The 17,037-nt window shown below is 39.2% G+C and overlaps 1 protein-coding gene across 2 annotated transcripts in view; it reads left to right on the forward strand.

Moving 5' to 3' along the window:
* The window catches only part of LOC117747064 (collagen alpha-1(XI) chain-like), a 72,130-nt gene that overhangs the window by 27,359 nt on the left and 27,734 nt on the right, over positions 1 to 17,037 (forward strand). For both annotated transcript variants that reach the window (XM_034556461.1, XM_034556460.1), the window contains 25 exons: positions 210 to 293; positions 1,797 to 1,853; positions 2,400 to 2,453; positions 2,630 to 2,683; positions 3,034 to 3,087; positions 3,195 to 3,248; positions 3,904 to 3,957; positions 4,048 to 4,092; positions 4,843 to 4,896; positions 4,999 to 5,043; positions 6,441 to 6,494; positions 7,249 to 7,293; positions 7,671 to 7,724; positions 7,834 to 7,878; positions 8,668 to 8,721; positions 8,826 to 8,870; positions 9,571 to 9,624; positions 9,728 to 9,835; positions 10,903 to 10,956; positions 13,530 to 13,583; positions 14,918 to 14,962; positions 15,183 to 15,236; positions 15,582 to 15,626; positions 15,997 to 16,050; positions 16,188 to 16,241. In XM_034556461.1, the coding sequence (XP_034412352.1) occupies positions 210 to 293; positions 1,797 to 1,853; positions 2,400 to 2,453; positions 2,630 to 2,683; positions 3,034 to 3,087; positions 3,195 to 3,248; positions 3,904 to 3,957; positions 4,048 to 4,092; positions 4,843 to 4,896; positions 4,999 to 5,043; positions 6,441 to 6,494; positions 7,249 to 7,293; positions 7,671 to 7,724; positions 7,834 to 7,878; positions 8,668 to 8,721; positions 8,826 to 8,870; positions 9,571 to 9,624; positions 9,728 to 9,835; positions 10,903 to 10,956; positions 13,530 to 13,583; positions 14,918 to 14,962; positions 15,183 to 15,236; positions 15,582 to 15,626; positions 15,997 to 16,050; positions 16,188 to 16,241 (1,374 nt within the window). The remainder of the gene's footprint in view (positions 1 to 209; positions 294 to 1,796; positions 1,854 to 2,399; positions 2,454 to 2,629; positions 2,684 to 3,033; positions 3,088 to 3,194; positions 3,249 to 3,903; positions 3,958 to 4,047; positions 4,093 to 4,842; positions 4,897 to 4,998; positions 5,044 to 6,440; positions 6,495 to 7,248; positions 7,294 to 7,670; positions 7,725 to 7,833; positions 7,879 to 8,667; positions 8,722 to 8,825; positions 8,871 to 9,570; positions 9,625 to 9,727; positions 9,836 to 10,902; positions 10,957 to 13,529; positions 13,584 to 14,917; positions 14,963 to 15,182; positions 15,237 to 15,581; positions 15,627 to 15,996; positions 16,051 to 16,187; positions 16,242 to 17,037) is intronic.

A 17,037-nucleotide genomic window follows, 5' to 3' on the forward strand; every position in this document is an offset into this window, starting at 1 on the left:
CCTGTGCTTGTATGCCAGCATATGTAAGTGTGTGTTTGTGTGTGGTGGGCATGGTGACAGCTTTACAGACTGGTTAACAAAAATAATGTATTTGAATTGAACACACACTCACGATGGGAGACCATTAGGCGGATCCCTTTGTAAAATGTAAATGTAAACGCAAATGAAAATTGTTTTTTATTGTTTCTTTTTTGATTTGTGGTTGACAGTTCCGTGCTGGCGGTGAGTCACACAAGGGACCTGTGGTTTCAGCCCAGGAAGCTCAGGCTCAGGCCATCCTTTCTCAGGCTAGGGTAAGTAAAAGCAGTAGACATGACCCAGTGCATCCATCTCAGTTTAGAGGCCACTAATCTTATTAGCAGCCATTTAACTTCATTCGTTTGAAATACTATGGTCCAAATGATTTTCTTGAAAAACGTCAGAAACATTAAAACAAAGAAATTTCAAATGGCCCACAAAGTGTATTAAATATTGGAAGGAGAAGTCACACTGATCCTATAAATTGTCCAAATTCCAAAATATGAATCTGTGTCAGATTAGGTAGTACATGAAGCCAAACCAGATGTTCACACACCCTCAGGGGTCCTGGTTAACATAGCACTGTTAAAAAACCGCCTGCATTATGTGGCTGTAAGCAAGGCGTGATCTATAGGAGAACACATGGAGATCATTAAATGTTGTACAAACACTGAATATTCACACATTCAAAACACTCTATGGAGTGGGAGGGCTGCCAAAACTGGTGAAACAGTATTTAATAAAGCACTTGTCGCCTTTCTATATTTGTCTGTTATTCCAGGGGTTTTGCCCAAGACGGGAACAAGAAAAAACATGGCAGCAGTTGTTAGTTACTTCAAAATGTAAAAGAGATTTGAAGGAACACATTGTTGAACTTGTTGAATTCTCTTTAAACTATTCCCAATGACAATGATACCTTAAAGCTGTCACAACGCAAATACGCTAACTAATATGTGTGAGTTGGCATTACTCGCTTTCCGTTGAATTAGCACATTTGCTAATTCAGTAATCAGGCTGGAAATTAACAATGTATTTGGTCAAGCATGAACAGGAACAAAGTAAAGTTTGCTTATGCACTTCAGCGGCTATATTGGCGTTTTATCAGTGTTTTAATTTCTTTATTCTTTATGGCTTTTTAGTTTAATGGTTGATTAGTTGAATGAATGTTGCGTCAATTTAAATATGAAAAATTCCCTACATTAATACAATGACTACATTTGTAATTTTAACATCGATCCCACATTCATTGAGCAAAATTTGAATAATCCCATAAACAAACAAGAATGTGTGCGGTATGGTCTACATTTTTCAAATAAAAATATTTTTCAGAGGCTTTTAGCTCTTGAAAGTATCTTCATCAGGCTAAGACCAGACCAAGTGCCTTCGTAAACGATTAGTCACAGTGCGTGCCACATAACCACACATTTCCTGGTTAGATTTCAGCCTCGGGACCTTTGTTGCATGTCATTCACTTCTCTCTGTCCCCATTTCCAGTCGTTGTCTCTACGTTCTCAAATAAAGGCAAAAATCCCACCAAAATACTTTAAAACAAGAAGACTAAGAGCAGATGTTCAGGATGCTAATAAACTAACTGCAAAGAGAACCTTGCAATATGTGGACATGGCTTCACTTTTAATGCAAACAAACCTTACTCCTTTTGGTAGAAAATAAAATATAGCTTTTTGATACATTCAATTGGCGTAGACAGGTATGAATGCCAGTGTGTCTACATTGTTAGTCGAGCCGTGGATTATGAGTTGTTTCTGTCTGATCAACAGCTGGCACAGAGAGGTTCTCCAGGGCCAGCGGGCATGACAGGACGATCTGGTCCTGTGGTGAGTGTCAACTTTTAAAAAATGTGAACACGCAAACACATACCATTGATCTACTTAAGTTCCATTTGTTTCACAGTTGATGAGTAAAACATTAGGTGATACGCTCTTCTTCAGCTGAATACTCATTTTCTAACATGCACCTTTCACATGCCTCCCTCTTCCCTATCTGTCTGTGAGCAGATTTGATTTATTCCAACAACATCTGATATCTAGCTTGAATTATTCAAATGTTTACTTATAGCTAATTATTTGTTATATCCACAGGATAATCTATCAAGCATTTCATGAAAACTGACAATAGCCAAATCCTTTCTTTTGTTTTGGTTGTGTCTTCCACACGACCAGGGCCTTTATGCCTTGTATGCATACAACACATGCATGTAACTCTTTAATACAGGACGGATGTTGTACATCCACATTCCCAAGTTTTAAATCATGCGTTATGTGTGTTTGGCTTTGCATTTGGTTCCAGTGCAACATAGATTATTCTGCTTTGCTAGCGAAATGACGAGACGACAACATTAAATATGTATTCATTTTTAATAGGGAGGTCCTGGTGCTTCTGGACTTAAAGGTGACAGTGGCGACTCCGGGCCACAGGTGAGATGAGCCTCTTTCTTTAAGTACAAGGTACCTATTATAATTTTGTTTAACTCCTTGTTTTGTACAGTAAGTTAATTTGTAAGCTTTTATTCACCTTTATACAGTTATTGTAACATAAATAATGTTTTAAATGTTAAAGTTGTAGTTAAAACAATCATATGTTTACCACATAGGGTCCCAGAGGTCTTCAGGGTACATCTGGTCCCTCAGGGAAAGCAGGAAAGAGGGTAAGTTCTTACCAACTGCCATGCTTTTCCTCCTCTAGAGCAACACAGTGTTGCAACTGAATATTGAGTTTAAATTCCTAATATTTCATGTCATCAAAAGTGCAAAGATCAGTGCTACAGGGCCCGAGGAGAAGAGCCTGTCTATTTTCAAACGTGGCCTTATTTCAAATAAGTCAGCTGCACTCAATAATTGTCTCTGCATGTTGTGTAAATTCATAAAGCCATGTTTATTTAACTGTAAACTAGTACAACAATATGATGGCATTTTCCCAGTCTGTTTTTCAGAACCATTAAAGATAATTAGATATCCTCTTCTATGTGGCCTGACATGATTTTTGCGTGTCCTTCAGGGTCGTAATGGAGCCGATGGTGCTCGAGGAATGCCAGGAGAGGGAGGGTCCAAGGTAAAGTGCACACAAGGTTATCCAATAACCCAGTGAGTGTCTGTGGGATGCCTTTGAAAAAACAAAGTGATTGATAAAACTAACCATTTGTTACCATGCTGTTTCAGGGGGACAGAGGTTTTGACGGACTCCCTGGTCTTCCGGGAGAAAAAGGGCATAGAGTAAGTATGAGGAGAGATAATTGACGGTTTGGTGAATGAACAAAGTCAGAAGACAAACCACATTCAAGACTTCTATCTGTCTCCAAAAATAAGATCCTGTAGTCTCTTATTTCTCGACTCTTAAGGAAGTCAGCATTGATCACAGTCATTGCTGCTCTGCACCCTGTCCTTACAGAGGAATCAGGGCTGATTGGTAGCTCATAGGCCACGCCTTCCCTCCATCTCATGTACACCCAGTGTTAACAGATATGCATTTTTAACCAGTGGAACTTATGAGATGTGGGATTAACTCCAGAACCACTAGGGGTGCATTTAACGGCCACTAAAGAGAGGACGGAGATCACAGAGGGCTATTTCTAGACAGACTTTCATGCCTTATCCTATACTGAGTAATTACAGGGGGCCAGTCCTTATAGCGCACTATGAATAGTTGAAACCATATAGCTCCATGCCAATTGTGGTGTACTGTAGATTCTAAGCAGTTTCGTTGCCTTTTTTTTTGTGGGGCGGGGGGGTGGGGGGTTGCTCTTGTTTCAACATTGCTTTTCTTCTATGTTTTTATGTAAAAAAAAAAGCTGTCTCTTAGCTGCAGGGATCAAGCTTGTGGACTCTCTTGTTACCTCCCGCTCTTAGTTGATATTCCTTTTCTCTCCAGGGAGAATACGGTTCCTCAGGTCCTCCAGGATCTCCAGGAGAGGATGGCCCAAGAGTAAGCACATCAATCACCACATAACATATGCTTGTTCTCAAAAGTACTCTGCATTCCTTCTTAACACACTCTTTCACTTTCTATCCAAAGGGTGAAGATGGCCAGGTTGGACAGAGAGGTGTGGTTGGAGAGAATGTAAGTGTACCCTTTTGGACTTGAACTTGACCATAGTTCATCAGGACAAAGATGATAATGTGATGAATATAGGGCCTATGCCTTTGCTACTACAGGTCCCCTGATTCCTTCTTCTACATTATTTTGGGTAATTATTAAAACATACAGCCTCATCCTCCTCTTGCAACTGTAATGACATTCCTGTCTGCAAGGGTAATTTCGTTTGTAATCTCAACCTTGCCGAGACAGAATGTCTCCGGATAACAGATCAGAAAATAGAACGAGGAAATGAGTTGTTCCGTCATTATGAGAAACTGACACATTCTGTCTGGTTCAGTTGAAAGTGGCCAATCGTTGAGGTGCATTAGTTAGAGTTGAATGAGAAATGGTTGCTCCCTGTCATACTCGAAACATCCCAGTTGTCCTTTTAAAGGAATAGTTGCAACGCAGTTTGTCACACACACTGTCAATGTGGTGAAAGAGCACACTAAGTGCAATGATTTTAAGTGCATGACTTAAGATATTGACATAAGCAATCTTCATGTTCACTTCTCAAAATATACATGCACTTATCAGATATGACCACAAGGATGCAGTATTCTACACATGTCACACAGTCAAATCAGTTTTACGGATTTTAGATGTTCAGTATAATATGCCAATTTTTATCGCCTGCCTATCCCTAAGCACAACACATAGTTTCAGACAAATTCACATGAATAACTATATGTTTAAGTATTTACGAAAAGTATTTTTTTTGTCCATGTACAGGGTCCTCGAGGTTTGCTTGGCCCCAGAGGGTCTCAAGGTCCTGGAGGACAGCGAGTAAGTACATCTCCTTTGTCACCTAATTCTCATACTGCTCATCATTTGTTTTCTAGCTCAATGGAATGTCAACTTTCATTGTCAAATTTCCGATCTCTTTAGGGTCTTCCTGGAATTGATGGGCAAGCTGGTCCAAAAGGAAACCTGGTGAGAATTATTTATGTTTTGCTAATTTCTAATATTTACCTCCCAGGGTTTAAAATCTGATTGGTACGCTTCCTACACATATTTGTAAAGACCACCTAAGCAATCAGTATGTCATTTGGTTGGCTTGTGGCCAGTTGCAGGTCAGTGACCTTTTTTTTGTCCGAGGGGTCATTGGTCATCTGCCAATTAGAGATGATAGATTGAGACAAGGGGCTATCTTATTATTGTTGTCAGACCTTTTCAAGGAACTACAAAGTCTGCTGACGTAACAGGCCGTGATGAAGAGCCCCTAAGCTCAAGTAGGGGATGAAACAGAAAAGCTTGTCTGTGCGTGGTCCCATCATGCATTCAGCTTCTCGGAGGCTCTCAATGGGATGGGAACCCATCTTTGGTCAAGACAGCTGGATAAGCCCACATGTTTTCTGTGGTCACTGAGCTGAAGAAATAAACAGCTGTTAAAGGGACACATAAAACAATGGGAACAAGGTGTGCTTTTTATTAATGTTTCTAAAGTTAGTATTGATACATTATAAAAGAATATCACAGCAGAACACTTGCAAGTATCCACAGTAGTAAAGCTTCCCAAAGGGTTTATAAACCCCTATGATGCTCACCCCAGCCTCTAACATATGGATGTTTTATGGCCTCCTCTATCAGTAAAGAACTCACTACATCTGAATCTTAGACAAATGCCCAGCAGTGCATTTTGCACTCAAAGCCCTGCTAACAATCTCAGTCAGGCCCCCTAAACTTCTCTGAATGCAGCTTTTGTATTACATGTTTGTAGTAACAGCTGGAGAAGACTGCGTCACAAAGGCCTTGTCTGTTTTTGTATATTTTTGGTTTGTAACACACCAATTCTCAGCAGACAAACCAAACAACCGACCATTCCGGTTTGTTTCATTAGCCTCGATCCATAGCCAGATGGCTCTGTAGCCCCACATTGTGTATTTAAATAAAGCTGCATTTCAGATTCTGATCAGGTTTTAAAACTGGCTCTGATAGAAACTTAACATAACTTTGGATAAGGCTGTAAAAAAGGCTGAAGCCAGTGTATCATATTTCTTCTCGCTGTTTGCACCTTTTTGTTTCACATTCTTGACATAGATTTGATAAAGCCAATTCAACCAGTATATCCAAGCAAGGTCAACCAAAGCTCACCTGGTACACCTGGTACCACAGTTTTGATGTGGGAAAACTACAAAAGTCACATAACACCCAATAACTTTAGGGTTTTCCCTTGACTGTATTTATTTATATACATTTTCTGAAATTATTGGCAGTATTGTTTTTAGTAGTTGTAAAGATTAAAAGCATACAATTGAATAGATGGAATGGCACCACTTGCAGTGAATGGAAATATTAATGGCTTCCTCACTTTTGCTTGTAATGCACAGGGTCCACAAGGAGAGCCGGGGCCTTCAGGGCAACAGGGCATGACTGGTCCACATGTAAGTTTCCTTCCTCTCTCTGTCTCTTTTTCCAATCGGGTCTGATCACTTCATCTCTCCTGTGCTTTACTCTATCTCTCCTCTATTGTTTAATGTCTTAATTTCAGTTTTCTTCATCCTGACTGTTATATCCATTGTGTAACCGGGAGTGGTCTGAACTCAGATGATCACTTGCAATCCTGTTTTGTTCATCAGACGTTCTAAGACATCACTTCTACTTCTTTCTCTTTTTCCTTCATTCCTCAAGTTGCATTCCACACAACTGACAGAAAATGTCACTGGTGTTCCCTAGCATTGTTTTTCTGAAGAAGAAGATAAACATCCTCTCTGTCCTTCTAAGCTCATTTTAGATAACATATTGTATTAATTTGATAGCACTTAACCCCATTATATTGTTTAGTTGGTAGCAGAGTGAAAACATGTTCCATTTTGCAGTCATCTTTAATACAAAACAGTGCATCCAATATTGTAGCCAGCGCCAAATGACGACTGCCAGGTAAGATTTTCAGTAATGCTGACGCTCACAGTTTGGACAGGAGGGCGTCACTCCTATGGAAAGTATTAGTAGGGACCTATCCTGATGGTACACAGGTTAAATAAATAACTTCATTTTAGTAAAACCTGGCTAGAGGCAGATTAAAGCCTTTCGGGAAAAGCAGTGCCCTTTAGAAATATAACACAGCTCACTTATTTTAACTGCTAATAATAGATATTTTTTTGTTCTAATAACAGACCTATCTCGATTGTCTTTCAGGGTCTTGTTGGTCCTCAAGGTCCGATCGGGCCTCCTGGTGAAAAGGTAAGTACTCAGGGAACCCAGCTACCCCTTCAGTCCTCCCACTACAACCCCCCGATAAGTGAATGTTTCAGTCATGGCCTCATAAGTGATTCTGCAGATACACTGCTGTCTGGTCGAAAGGCCTTTGATGACTTCTCTGAATGCCATAAGACACACAAGGATGGACACACACACAATATGCATATAACCATAGGACTCCTGCATAAGCACTTAGTAACTCAAAGTATTTTTATTATTTGTGGTTTTGTGCATATATAATGTGATTTCAAGCAGTATTATGAAGCCAGTCTTCATAATACTGTCAGAGATGGTGAGGTGTGCACTCATCCGTCTACTATCTGTCTGTGAACTTCCTATTTATTGATTTCTTTTCATAGGGACCTCAAGGGAAACAAGGTCTGGGCGGCCTTACTGGTTCTGATGGCCCTCCTGTAAGAACCACAACGGACTCCTATTTCATGTTTACATGATTCAGTCAGAATACCAACTGACAAAGTGATCAACTCTTAATAAACTACATCTCTTGGACTTCTTTTGTAGGGCCACCCAGGAAAAGAAGGTCCTGCAGGCGAGAAAGGAGCAGCTGTAAGTATAATGTAGTTGAGCTGTTAAACTGGATTTTACAGGAATGTATGTAATTACAGTTTCATCAAATGTGTCGCTGAGCAGTTAAAGATAAGATAAGATCATGCTTTATTAGTCCCGCAGTGGGCACATTTACAATGTAGCATTTGTTTAGCCACCATAGTGTTCCAATAGAGTGAGGTTTAATATAACCATACAATTCAGATTATATCTGGTAACATGCCTTAGAAGTAGAATACAATAAAATGGCCTTTTCTTACTTTTATTAACTAATCTTGTGAGTTGCTGTGATTGTCTTGTTGTTTTATGTGGTAAACACAACAAAAAGTGAATATACACACAGTGTTGATAAAGAATGATAAGAAATTTGTTCATTTTAAGACATGGTGAATCTATTTCTACAGAGGAAGCCGGACTTGAGGTGTTTATACTATGTACTTATAAAAGTCATATGGTAGTTTATCTAATCTTCCCTCTCATAAGAGATGCACACACAGGATTAGACGAGAACAATATGATAGAGATAATTCATTTTAGTTTCTAAAATTGACTTTAGGCAAGTAACTATTGGGCTTTTTACGAGTTCACTCGTTTATTTTTATTTCATCTTTCACTACTGGATATTAATAGATTCATTTATTCTTGTTTTCCTTATTTTTATTCTTGATGGTTCATTGTTGAATAAAAATAATGGAAAATCATTGAAAATCAATGGCAATATCTCTAGTTTGATGCATACTAATGCAATGTTACATCACCACTCACAAGACACTCTTTGCTCTCTTTTAGGGTCTCAATGGTCCTCTGGGGTCCATCGGCTACCCTGGGCCTCGCGGTGTGAAAGTAAGTGCTCTTAGTTATGCAATACCACACTGCCATAATATTTTATAATAATAATTTCCATTTTCCCTGAATTTTATCCTGACTCTATTGTCCTCTCTCCCCAGGGCGCTGAGGGAATTAGAGGCCTTAAAGGTGGCAAAGGAGAAAAGGTAAACACCCCTCCACTGTTGTCTCCATCCTCAGCATGATTGACAGCTGTCACAAATGCACCCGCAGTTGCAATTCCCTATTTTTGCAATCCAACAAGTGTAAAAAAGACTATTAAGGGCCCATCAATCTGGCAGTTAAGTCCTCATGCCACTGACCTGAAATGGAGTGTGCAACATTAAACGAGAACGAGGCTGTTTGGAGGGCGGTTTCAGTGGAGATTGATCTGTTACCATTGTTTTCTTGGGTTGCCGCGGCTTAACATAGTCTGTTGCTACCTCAGTGTATTTGGATAGATTTTCCACTGTATTGTTAGAGAATTTAAGCTCTTCAGAGATAACATAAGAACACTGGACATGTAACAAAAAAAAGAAGCTCTTCTACTCCAATACGCTTCTACTACTTATGTCTTAATTGTGACTTGAAATAGATGGGAAACGGCATTCTGAATTGTAACCAGCAGATGGCAGTAGAATAACAGAGAAAGCGAGTCCGTTGCTTCAAAACAGCTTTTGTGAATGCATTATTTAAGTGACCACTAGGTGTCAGTATTAAACTATTTATACTTTTACTCTTTTTTTAGTCTTTAATCTTTTTTGCTATTTAAAGTATCTTACGTGTTAACTATGTAACTGGATTGTATCATTTTTGCCTAAATAATACACTCATCTCTGATCCAATTTGTATCTCTTTCCTCTTCAGGGAGAGGATGGATTCCCTGGCTTCAAAGGTGACATGGGTCTCAAGGGTGACAAGGTGAATCATCATCATTGAAGAGAATACTGATGTTTGCAGCTGCAGAGAGTGATAGGATTTGTAATGATAGTAACACTTTTGTATTTGTTTTCTTTGCATCAAGGGTGAGAATGGTGTATTGGGATCCAGAGGAGAGGACGGCCCCGAGGGGCCCAAGGGCACGTCGGGACCCGGCGGGCAAGCTGGTCCTTTGGGATCAGCTGGAGAGAAGGTACATAATCAATACCTGCAAAAGACTTAATTGTAAAACTGTGGGGTTTTTTTATTTCAAGTTTAATCGCTGAGGATAATTCCATACAAATGGAATTAAAATGCTTTTCCTCGTATATGAATAGATATAGGAATAAAAAGTCTGTTACAGAGCTGCTCTGAGTCAAAATCCAGACCAGAGTCACGATTGCTCTGACATTGACAGCGGCTTAATAAAGATTTATTTAATGAACTAAAAAGAAAGCAGTCCCAAGAGAGTGCTTTACTGTCGCAGTCCTGATCATATTGAAGTTTAGATTTTTTCCTCCTCCCTTCAGCTCGAAAACAGTCCCATTTAATTGGCCTTATGTTGCCAAGATTTCCCATGGATCTTTGTTCTTGCTGTATTTTGCTTCATGCTTTTTGCTTTCATGGTATTTGCACAATTTGAAAAGAAATAATAGTTTATAAATGCTTCAGAGTTCTGATCAATTAATTGTTTTCTAATTAAATGGAATTAGACAGGCTTTGTGATATAAATTGCATCATTAAAAAACAGTAATGATCTCAGACAGGAGTAATTGTGATTTAAGCAACCATAAATGATATGTGAAAATAATTAGAATTGATGGAAAGAAAAAAAAGGAGATCTGTGTCTCTAAGTAAATCTTTCCAGTCATCCTACTAAACTTTTAAATCACCATTTGACACAGATGAGCGTCTTTGCAATGATACTTTTATATCAATAATGCAGTAACTCATCCTAATGAAAGTACTAAAAATAAAATACTTGACCTTAGTTTAAAAGCACATGGGATAGTTACATCATATTGCGTGGACCTCTTATACTGTATGTACCAAAGAAAATTCCCATTTGGGTGAAAAAAATAAAAACCTCTGACTGGATGATGTCATGTTAGTAAACATAGTCATTTTATATTTCCCACGCTAAAAGTAAAACTTTATGGGTATAAGTTTGTTTCTTTCCAAAATGCTTCTGTGAACTCTACTGAAGTCTCTCAAAAATGTATCTAGTGAAACAATGAGAATTAATCATCTTTGTTTTGTTTTTACTTCACTCCTTCTTAGGGAAAACTTGGAGTCCCCGGATTGCCTGGGTACCCTGGTCGACAAGGCTCCAAGGTATGTGATGAGAGTAATAATAAACACTTTACAATGCAGAGGAATTCTTCCCGTGCATGCCTCCAATACACTGGGAGGTCAGAGGTCAGGGCCGGCTGAAGTGTTTAGTGTCTTAGTCAAGGGCAAGTCAACAGAGGAGAAGTTTGCCAATGAATAGTTAAAAGCAGGAGTGCCTCGATCAACTATAAGAACATAAAATGTAGAGTGCATTGGATCAGTTAACAAAAATAATCTGAGACCTGCCGGGTCATGAATCTAGATTTGAAGCTGAGGACAGTTAGTGCACTTTCAATACAAACAGGAAGTTGGTACCAGAGATGAGCAAAAAGCTAATTGACCGTGTTAAGTTCTGACAGTAGCTCTCACTAACAGAGTACTCTCCAATGATCTGAAAGGTTAAGCAGGAGTGATCTGCTGAAACACTGTATTGATTCACCCAGTGACTGCATCCCCATCTACGAAGTCTGTCTGATCAGCATCCACTCATATTTAAACTTGTTCTCATGCGCCTTTCTAAAGACTTGCTGACTCACCTTGATTCACACAAACACAAACCCAAGCAGACTGTACTCTCGCCACAACTCTTAGAGGAAGCCTAAGTGTCATAGTCACCTGCTGGAGTCATCAGCCGTCCTCCCTCCTTAAACTCTTCCAGGCATTATCCAACATTCCTTGCACTGTAGCGCTGACCACTGTGCCACTGCTCCACTATCAGGATGTGCTGCTGCAGCTGCTTCCTCTCTGCTGTTGTCAGCACTGACAGCTTGGCACTGATATGATGGGTCAGATACATCTACTCTCACAACATATCCTGTCTGTTAATGTCAGCGGGATCAGAGCTGAGCGTGGCACACTAGTTAAAAAGAGACCTGGACAAATTGCACATAGTGGGAGAGACACAGAGAAAATAAGAATATAATAAGTCCAATAAACAATATTCTCTCCAGAAAATCCTTTTTATATGTTCTTTTAATTACTGGATATGTTATACAATAATGACAAAATACCAAGGATATTCCTTTGTTTGTATTCATTCATGGATTTAAACAAAGTTTGCCAACAAAAGGTTCCCAGTGGATCCCAGAATCAAATGTTCTTTTTAGACTTTTATGCTTAAAAAAAAGTTTATGAAGAGACAATAAAGGCATCCCGTGATTCGCATGGTATAAACGATGCCCTTGTTTCCTTTCTATAGCCCTCAATTGAAGAGTGTTATTCTTCTAGAGAAGCATTGAATATTGTGAGGATGCTTTTATAAATGCATTCTCTATAATTTTATAGATACTTTACTTTATATTTTAAAGTTTACATTCACAATAAAAAAGTACTTCTTGGAACCCTTTCCTTAAATCGATTGATTCAAGATCAAGTGCTAGTTGCTCATTTGAGAAAGAAAATAAAAACTCCTTTGTTGCCAATGCACAGTATCATCAATGTGACACAAATGTCACATCGTCCTCAAGAGTAAGTTCAGGGTCACAGTCTGGGTCTGTTTGTAGTCTTTATCCCTCTCGATCAGCCTGTGCACGAAAGCCTCCGCTGGCTGTGGTTTTGGCTGCTGCACCCCATCACTCTCTGTTAACAGCTTTCCCCCTCTGTTAATTATGGATGCCATTTGCAATAGCTTCAGTGGAGCCTTATCTCTGTGGCGCAAGTCAGGCTTGTCCAGCACCAGCTCTCCTTTCAGTTTACCATAACTGCACCTCTGTGAAAAACAAATTAGGCAGCAGAGATCGCCCTTCTTGCTGTCTCCACAATGTCGGTCTGTTTACCTCTTGCAATTCTGCCCACGCTGCCTTGGTATAGTGCCCTTGCTTATATTGAACAATATTATGCCTCATATACATATGCATGTGAACAACAATGAGCACTATGGATGTGCATTGCATCAAAGTATGTTTTAAACTCAAAACAAGCAGGCATGCTTTTGACCTTGTAGTGCTGCTGAAACAAAGAATTGTATTTATTTTTGTACCTAAATTGGTTGAATACATATTTTTGCTACCTAATTTTGCATAGAGCACGGCTGTATTGGTAAGTTGCTTGGTACTCCTTTTATTCATCCCACAGTGATTGCCCTCGTAGTATTTGTTTGACTGGAACCACCCTGCTATCCGAGGGCACAGCCTGCGAAAGTCCAATAACTAAATTGCTGATGGTTATCAAGGGGGATCTGCTGTTTCCCATTCCTTTGTCTCGATTTGCTCCCACGCCTTTTTTATCTTCCTATTTTGCTTTGCTAACAACCTAACAGCAGAGAAAGTGTCAAAAGTGGCGAGCAGGAGACTTTTCTCTTTGGGTTCCTCTTAAGTGTTAGAAGAAGGTCTTTATTTTTCTATGGGGAACTCACAACCTATAAACCGTGGTCTTATGATAAAAATCTGCTGAATTGTGTGACGGTACTTATGTTAGGACCTCACAGTTTCTCTATTAATTAGCTTAGTCAGTAAAGCATGAAGGAATAATGTTACTTTCTCTTAAGTCTCTCTCACATTTTTACTCTGTGCTATCCCGTATTCTATACCCTACAACTATGTAATGTCTCTTCTTTCTTTCCTTTTTCTGTCTTGCAGGGCTCCAACGGATTCCCTGGATTCCCCGGGGCAAATGGCGAGAAGGGAGCAAGGGTGAGCCACATAATTCCTCATTGTTTTTCCTATTAAAGACATGTATACTTTTTTTTTAGATGTGCAAAATGTAACTATGATGTTGCTGGTTCGTGTCTGACTAAGAAAGGCAAACAATAAAATTAGGTTTCAACTTAAAACCTACTTAGTGTCATTCATCTGAACTGCAAAATAACTTGTTTGCATCTATTGTACCATAATTACACATAATCAATACCATGTCCAGTCAGTTTTTATGTACAGTATATAGCCCAAAACTATGAATCCCAAATGTGCCTCAAGGGCCATAACAGACAACATCCTCTATCGTTTTAACAGAAGGGAAAAACTCCCCAAAAAGCCCCAATAACAACAAGAGGATCCCTGGTGCTAGACGGACAGACAACTAATAGATGTACAATATAATAGTTTAACAATCAAGTGTCATCTAATTAGTTTGTTAATAATATTCTAACATGTCTGTTTGGATGTAGAAAATGTATTTTACTGTTTTTATTACCAAACTATGGAACAACCGCACTACAAAGTATGTAAACAGTCAAACCACCCGAACATGTGATTGCTGGACATTTTATTCCATAAGCACTGACATAATGCTGCTAACAGCCCCTGCTCGTTTAGGAGATTTGTGAATTTGGCTGCAGGCATTTGCTCCTTCCTATTCAGAGTATTAGTGAGGTCATTGAACGACATTAGGCGATAAGGACAGACCTTCCAGTTTGTCCTAAAAGTGTTGGATGGGTTTGAGGTCAGGGCTCCGTGAAGCACAGTCAAAGTTGTAAGCACACAATTGCCTAAATTATCATGTTCCCTTGAGAGTTCCCTTGATTAGACAAAGAAGCCAAACTGAGAGAACATGGGTGTCCACGTACTTTTGGCCTGGCGTGATCAGGATTTAGCACTCGAGGGAGGACGGGCTCCTGTTTTCAGCTGTGTAAGAGTAGAGCGGTTGAAAAGCGTCAAAGATGAAGGGATGTAATGGCGAGTTGCAAAATGGTGGGAAGGGTTATTATTGAAGAGACAAGCTTGTCTCTGCTCTCAGACAGACATTGAGACGCAGACACCAATGGCCCCGCCGTGCTAAAACTGACAGGTAGTTCAAGCTGTCAGGAGCCTGTGGGTAACCACTTACCTCGGCAATTTGATTATTTATTTTCTTCCAAAGATGCTCAGATGTTTCTATTTGATCCCCCACTCCAATCTCCTCAGTATTTGTGTCTGTCTGATATTTGAGTGTATTTGTAGATGCTTTCGTTAAATACAAAAAAAATAGAAAAAGAGTGTGAAATCACTTATTTTGTCTTTAATAAAAGCTTTTGTTTTTTCTTTCTCAGGGAATTGCTGGCAAAGCAGGCCCTCGAGGGCAACGTGGTCCAACGGTAGGCAATTCATCTGTCTGCCCGATTCCTGCACATAAATGATGTATTGTGTTGAAATGAAAATACCTTCCCTTAGTGTAGTTGTGTATTGGCTTTATGTTGCTGTCTTTTAAGGGGATATGCACTGGGTGGGGAATTGTAGAGAAGGCACCTGCAATGTATCTAATTATGTGTTTTTGTATTTTGGTAAATACTGAAAATAATTGTTGTTTGTATGTAGGGTCCACGTGGTGGTCGTGGTGCTAGAGGACCAACAGGAAAGCCAGGTGCAAAGGTGAGAGCCAAGACCATTTTAGAATCCATAATGGTGGGGCCGGTGATAATAATTGTGTCTGCATGTTTCAAACTATATAGAAAAAGTACAAGAAAGTGACCATGAACAAATGCAGAAACTAACTGTTGCCTGCAATAGAAAAAGAAAACAATGTAAATGAACAGGTTCATTTCCTCACATTCTTTAACCATTATTTAACCACCAGAGTGCCATCTCAGGTAGAAACATAAATGTGCACGAGCAAATAGGCTTGCTACACAACCTCTGTGTCAATACTTTGCACAATTGTATTCCCCCCACTTCATTATTTGACAATGTTTCTCTTTGCCTTTTCTTTCTCCTCAGGGCACCTCTGGCAATGATGGACCAGGAGGTCCACCAGGAGAGAGGGTTAGTATGACATCTATTGATCAGTGCCTGAAGTGTTGTGCACTTGAGTGAGATACAAAAAAAAGTACACCAGGTGCTTCGTGCTTGAATCTTCACTCAAAGTGAAATAATTAAAGTTAAAAAATAAAGCTTATTTGTCAAATAAAATGAATAAAAAAGGTGTGTGTGCTCTACAGTAGCTGTTCAAATTATAAATGTATGCTTAATTCCCTGAAGAGACTCAATTCTGTGTACATCAAGCTGAAACAATGGCATACTATTATAAACATCAACAGATATCTAATTAAGTATAAAGAACCATTTGAGGTTGTGTTGTGTGTGTTATCCATTCTTCTCTCTACTCACTCGATTCACTTTCTTTTCATCTAAGGGACCTCAAGGACCACAGGGACCCGTCGGTTTCCCCGGACCCAAAGGACCCAATGTAAGTAGCTGCTGTCTAACTGTCTCTGGGTTTCCTACCACAAGTCCATGTTGACACTTTTCATATTAGCTTTTCAAATATTAATACCCTCTTAGGACCTGCTGTCTTGATATTTGTATCTACCTGTTCACCCCCAGGGTCCAGCAGGAAAAGATGGGCTGCCCGGTCATCCTGGACAGAGAGGAGAGACGGTGAGTGGATAGTTTCGCCCATGAATGCTTTGTGCTGTGCCATTCGACCCTGACCATCATGCATCAGCGCCTACTCGCTCCCAACTTGCTCTTTCACTCTCTCAGATAGGTTGTACAAAAATATATAGCAAGGCAGAAGACAACTGGGTCGGCATACAAATTGTGTTCTTTGGGTGAAAGTAAAGCGCACCAGTACACCTGAGCTTGTTTCAGAACATCTTAACGACAATTAATGTCTTTCAACAAAGAATATTTGATCACTGGGCATGGCACCATTGGTGCCTTTGATCATATCCTCTCACTTTATATACAGTTATATACTATTTAATTAGTTTTAGGAGCATTAGAAGTAAATATAGGAACATGTTTTTTATGCAACACGGTCTTTCATGAGATTCTTTCATGCAATTCCCATATTTGTGCTTTATTATAATGACAGTTAAGTTGGAATGAATTGAAGTAAACTAAGCTAAGTAATGTAGACTTGTTGACTGCAAACATTTCCACCCAAAGAAAACGAAAAAGTATATTTTATATTACTCATCCCTAAAATAAGTATTAGCCATTATGGTTTTGTTTGCTTCATTGTTCATAAAGTAAATAATTACAGTGTGATTTTCTTTATGCTAGTACAGTGATGTACTTTACTTTTGTATTTATAGCCTTTTTCAGAGGGAAATATTGTACTTTTTACTTAATTATTTGACTGGTAGGGGCCATTTATTTGTATAATGAGTACTTTTACCTGATACTTTTGCAGGACTAGTAATGGAGTATTTTTGTATTGTAGTGTTGT

The sequence above is a fragment of the Cyclopterus lumpus genome, chromosome 17 (assembly GCF_009769545.1).
Source record: "Cyclopterus lumpus isolate fCycLum1 chromosome 17, fCycLum1.pri, whole genome shotgun sequence".
In the NCBI taxonomy this organism is placed as follows: Eukaryota; Metazoa; Chordata; class Actinopteri; order Perciformes; family Cyclopteridae; genus Cyclopterus; species Cyclopterus lumpus.